The sequence below is a fragment of the Chrysochloris asiatica genome, unplaced genomic scaffold, assembly GCF_000296735.1.
Source record: "Chrysochloris asiatica unplaced genomic scaffold, ChrAsi1.0 scaffold00175, whole genome shotgun sequence".
NCBI lineage: Eukaryota > Metazoa > Chordata > Mammalia > Afrosoricida > Chrysochloridae > Chrysochloris > Chrysochloris asiatica.
In genome coordinates, this window is record NW_006408693.1 from 4,887,074 (window position 1) to 4,893,060 (window position 5,987).

General features: G+C 37.2%; 1 protein-coding gene across 1 annotated transcript in view; it reads right to left on the minus strand.

The window, feature by feature from the left end:
• ACSS3 (acyl-CoA synthetase short-chain family member 3) overlaps positions 1-5,987 on the minus strand; it is a 304,234-nt gene that overhangs the window by 229,601 nt on the left and 68,646 nt on the right. Inside the window, exon 2 of the mRNA XM_006871832.1 lies at positions 1,884-2,028. Coding sequence (XP_006871894.1) covers positions 1,884-2,028 — 145 coding nt within the window. The remainder of the gene's footprint in view (positions 1-1,883; positions 2,029-5,987) is intronic.

Consider the following 5,987-nt stretch of genomic DNA (forward strand, 5'->3'; position numbering starts at 1 on the left):
GATAATTAGAGTATCCGTTAGTAGCAACATTCAGTAGCAACAATTGACTTAAACCAGAATGTTCCTTAGAAGAAAGTATGGTGACACTTCATCTCACATTCTTTGTCCATGTTGCCAGGAGAAATCAGTCCATGGAATACATCATGCTTGGTAAAGTAAAGGGCCAATAAAAAGAGAAAGACTCTCAATGAATTGGGCTGACACAATGTCTGAAACAATAGGCTCAAACGCTGCAACAATTGTGATGATGATGCAGTTTGGGCACCATTTCAGTTTATTGAACACAGGGTCTTAGTTGGAACTGACTGTGACAGTCAAGGTGGGGTGTCAGCTTGGCTGGGTCATGATTCTTAGTGGCTTGGCAGTTATGATAACAGTAATCCCTCATGATAAGGTTAAATCTAACATAATTATCTCCATGAGGAGATCTGTTATGAACAGGTAATCTATTAAAAGGAAGTTTCCAAGAGGATGCCACCTGCTTACAATATATTAGATGCTCAGGTAAAGTGCGTTTTGCTTTTTCCTAGGTCTGCATCATGTATCTGGCTTGTCATCTGACCTGGCAATGTTGGGTTCACCAGTCACTGCAGTCACATGAGTCAGAACCAGCCCCTGAAGCTACATAAATCAGAAGAAACGTCCAGACTGACATTTGATCTACAATCTTGGAATCTGTCTTTCACTATAAATGTGTGAGCCATTTCCTGGATAGAAATTCATCTGCATAGATTTACATAAATGCTACTGTTGTTGTTAGGTGCCATTGGGTTGGTTACTGCTCATAGAGACCCTATGTATGTGTGTGTGTGTGTGTGTGTGTGTGTGTGTATCTATATCTATATATGTTATGTGTCATGGAGTCAGTTCTGACTCATAGTGACTCTGTACAGGGTTTCTGAGGCTGTAAATCTTTAAGGGAGCAAAAAGCCTCATTTTTCTCCCACAGAACAGCTAGTAGTTTTGAACTGCAGACATATATACACTGTAGCATAAACCATTGGACCACAATGTTGGTCTGAACCACAAAGTCAGACGTCCAAATTCACCAGCCATTACTTGGATACCTTATGCAGGGTCACTATGAGTTGGAACCAACTCAATGGCACTTACCAACAACAACAAGCTAACTATAAATTGGGTGATTCAAATCAACTAGTCACTCCTCAGAAATCCTATACACAGTTGTTATAATAGGAACCAACTGGATGGCACTTAACAACAACATCTATCTATCTGTTGATCAGTTGATAGATAGATATCCACCACTTATCTGTCAATTTGAAACACTGTAGTGACTTGTGTGTTTCTGTGAGACAGAGCACCAATTCTATGCCACAGGTATTTTAAATTCCAACAGGGGCACCCATAGTGGACAGAATTCAGCAGAGATCCAAGACTAAGACAGACTAGGAAGAAGGAGGCAGGCCACTTCTGAAAGGCTACCCTTTCAGAAAAGCATGTGAATAGCAGAGGAATATTGTCACATATGTGTCAAGAGATGGACCTCTCAGGTTAGAAGGCACTCAAAATGAAATCAAAGAAAAGCTGCCTCCTTTAATGATTCTGCTTCTATGGAGAACCCAACCTAAGACAGCATGTAAGAACAACAATAGCAATTTGAGATTTGATACTTGCTCCTCTGTAAAATGAATACTTTTCAATGCTGTGAAATATAAATTAAAAAGATAAAAAACAGTCTAGTAGAGTCATACCACTGTTCATCAAAAATATCAACATATGTCAATGAATTAATAGAATTAAATTTTATACAATAGGAATGTATGCCATTTAAAATTTTATTATGATTTTCAAATTATAAATATATCGAGAAAGAGACACGGAGAGAGAAAGGGAGAAAGACAAAAAGTTTTTGCTGTTACCTGCTCCAGGACTTCTTTATAGGTAATAGTTGCTTTAGTATTTGTAACAGGGCTGTCGTAGATGATAGCGATCTTATCTCCTTGACCATTTTCAATATGACGATCGATGGCATTGTAACAAATGTTAAGCATTCCTTCCACAAACCTGAAATATAAGTGTACCATAAAAGTGAATAATTCTCTTCAAAACATAGTTTTTTCTTAAATAAATTCCTATATTTTAATAAGGCAGAGCAGGCCTTAAACGAAAATTACCAGGCACAGTGCTTCACAGTGTATACTATGCCAGGTAATTTTAGTGGCACACTAGATATTTAAGATGATAAAGAAATGAACATTTTATTTTAATAAATATCTATTTTTGTGTGTATTAGAAAAAAGCATGTCAAAAGAGATTTCATCACACTGACAACATCATGGATTTTATTGTTAGGATGAAACCATAGTAAAGAGTGCCAAAGTAATCCACTTTATATGAATGACAGATTGTATATAATTTTAGCAAACAGGCATTAGGCTGATAAGGTATACAGTAGATGTATAATTGAAATTTGGTATCAGACAAATTTGGTAAAGTAACAGACTGGAAAATTCAATTCTTCCATTGAATTGCCATTGTTGTTATGTGCTGTCAAATCAAATCTGATTTATTGCAAAGTGGTATAGTGTTCCCAAAGCTTTAAATGTTTGCTATAAGACAAAATCTCATCTTTCTCCCACAGAAAGGCTGGTGGTTTCGAACCACCAGTCTTATGGTTTGCAATCCAGTGATTATCCTATGGAGTCACTGCACCCATGTCCATGGAATAGCTAAATATGTAATTTTTGTTTCAATTACAAGTGATGCTTCAAATCACATAAAGAATAGATAAGCTCTTTTCTACCTGTTTGAAATGCTTCATAATTTGACTCAATTATGGATGGTGGTGGTAGCGGTCTATGCCATGGAGTCGGTGCTGATCATAGCGACAGTGCAAATCTTTGTAGGAGCAGAAAGCCTCATCTTTTTCCCAGTGAACGGCTGACAATTTCGAACTGCTGTCCTTGAGAATTTAATTAATTCTAAAAACAATCGTTTGCAATTTCTCTTTCTCTTTTACTTTAACAGAGCCTTTCTTTGAAAATTCAGACTACACGGAGATATTCTTAATGAAATATAACTCATTTTTCCAAAAAGAAAACTTTGAGCTTGCCACTTTGTTAGGATGTAGAATAAAAATATGCAATGTAGTAGTACTGGTCTACTGGTCCAAAAAATATCTTCTTAAATAGATTAACAATGCAAAATGTTAGGGAAAAAAAAATAGAGATACAAGAAGAAAAGTCCTGTTCAACAGTAATCACCTTGAGACTTCTGCTTAAAATGTCCTATATGAAATTAAATCCTACATTAGAAGCAGTTTTATATATATAGTGGCAGCATTATGGAATATTAGTTGTAGAAGGTATCTGGAGGACAGATCATTTAATCAGATCCAAATGAGTCCATCTGTCTCAATAATACTGAATACAACTACCTTTGTTGTTATTGTTGTTGTCAAGTGTCATCTAATCTGATTCTGAATTTTCAGGTATAATAAAATTTAAACATGTTCAGAACAGTTGTCTATTTCCCCTGCCCCAAGTCTCACCAAAAATACTCTTTCGCTTTCCCTAACCCAAACTTCCATCAGTGAAGAATACTTCCATTGACCCCAAGCTCATCCACTTCCTTCAGCTAATGCAAAGAACAGATGTAATGCCGAGCACAGACTTGCAAAGCACTGATCGACAAAGTATGATGACACTTCTGCCTTCTCCAGGAGAACCTCCCCAGGTATAGCTGCTGCCTCCTCAGCCTGGAACCCTCAAATAATATTTGCACACCAGAACATAGCCCCAAAGAAGCAAGGAGCCCACTTCAGCCAGAAACCTTGTTGTTAGGTGCCTTAGAATTGGCTCTGACTCACAGCGACCCTGTGCGCAACAGAATAAACCACAGCCCTCTCCTGAGCCATCCTCACAATTGAGAGTTGTGAGCCCACTTCTGCTGCCACTATCTCAGTCCATCTCATTGGGGATTTTCCTCTTTATTATTACGTTTTACTAAGCATGATGTCCTTTTCCAGAGACTGGTCCCTGCTGATAACATGTCTAAAATATAAAAGGTGAAATCTGCCCTCCTGGTTTCTAAGGAGCACTCTCACTACACTTGTATAAGAATTTGTTTGTACTCCTGGCAGGACATGGTACTTTCATTCTTCTTCTTCAACTCTCTAATTTAAATGCATTGATTCTTCTAAAGTCTTCCTTACTCACTGTAACAACTTTCACATGCATACGAGGCTATTAAAAATACCATGACTTGGGTCAGGTTCACCTTTGCCCTTAAACTGATGTCTTTGCTCTTTAACACGTTTAAAGAGGTCTTTTGCAACTGATTTGCCTAATGCAATGCATTGTTACATTTTCTTGACTGCTGCTTCCATGAATGTTGATTGTATATAGTAGCCAGATACATGTATCAAAGCAATGCCCCAGTCTGGCCCATCTTAGATCAGCCCACCCTACTACAACATCCAGCAAATGCATGGAAAAACTGCTGATTTTTGTGAAAAACTGAAATTTTTGTGGTTATTTATGCAGTATTTTTGTGCCAATAGCCAACTAGTACACACACAAAAAAAGGAAATTCTGCTCAGCATTCTGTGGTCAAAAGAAAGATGTTTTACAACCCTCCCATTCACCCACCCACCCTCTCAGTCACTCCATGCCTGCCTTACAAATTTCTATTCGTACTTTTGTTTTTATTTCTGGCAAGAACAGACATACTTGAAAGACTTACTGGAACACTTATCACTGATACTATGATTCTTTCACTTTATTTATATTTTCAACTCTAACAATTTCTGTTCAATATACAATTAGGGCTCATGACTATCCCATTAAAAATGCCTTCTTCAATTCCAAAGATTCATGAACCACTCACTTTAACCTTTTATTTTCTCAAAATCTTTTGGGGAATCTTCTTCCTAGACCTAATCTTTAACTGGTACACAACAAATTCATTGTGTCCCTCTATAACATTTCCAAGACTATAAATCTTTAAGGAAGCAGACAATGTCCTCTTTCTTTGTGAAGAAGTTGGGAGGTTTCATTCACACCTTACAGTTAGCAGTCTAACTTAACCCACGACATCACTAGGTCTCGTTACCATGCACCTAGTGACCAGAACTAGAAACCTAAAAGTTGGATTTAACCCCTCACCCTTCTGCATTCAACCAGCTGTATGCAATGTTACCTCTATCTTTATTATCTCAAAGTGTTAAACCCTCACATTGTTCATGCACCAAGGTTACAATGAAAGCCTACTCATTAATCTTTCTGCTTCCGGGTTGACCCCAACTTCTCTAACCAATCCCCTATGTAATTAAAGATTAAATATTTTCTCAATTAAATATTATCATGTCACATGGTGCTTAAAATAATTTAGTATAATTATATAAAGTTCAGGATAACAACTTTTACATTATATAGAAAACTCTTTCATTCACTTAGCTTCATTTTTCCTCACCTTTCTGCCTATATTTCAGTTATATTGAACTACAAAATTTTAGTTCCTATAATTCAGTCAGCCACTATTGGTCTGGCGCTGTAGAATAAACACTGGACTGTTTACCACAAATTCAGTATTTCAAATGCAGCAGCCACTCCTAGAAAACCCTATGCAATGTGGCTATGAGTTGTGAATCTATTCAATGGCACTTGGTATTATCAGCTATTTCTGTAGCTGAGTTTCCCTTCACATTTATCATCTTCTCCCCTGTTTCAAATCTGTGTACACAATTCTACCATGGTACTTATCCCATTGTGTAACAATCAGTCCACTCTCTGATACATTTCCTTCATATGTTTTAATCTATCTGAGAACAGACTATGCCATATTCTCTCTATAGATCTAAGATCTTTTTTTTGCTGTTGTTCTTAAGGAACCCTCAAGGTGATACTAATTCATAGTGACCTATGCACAAGAGAACGAAACACTGCTTGATCCTGCTCCAATCTCACAATCATTGCTATGCTTGAGCCCATTGCTGCTGCCATGTGCCAATCCATCTCATTGGG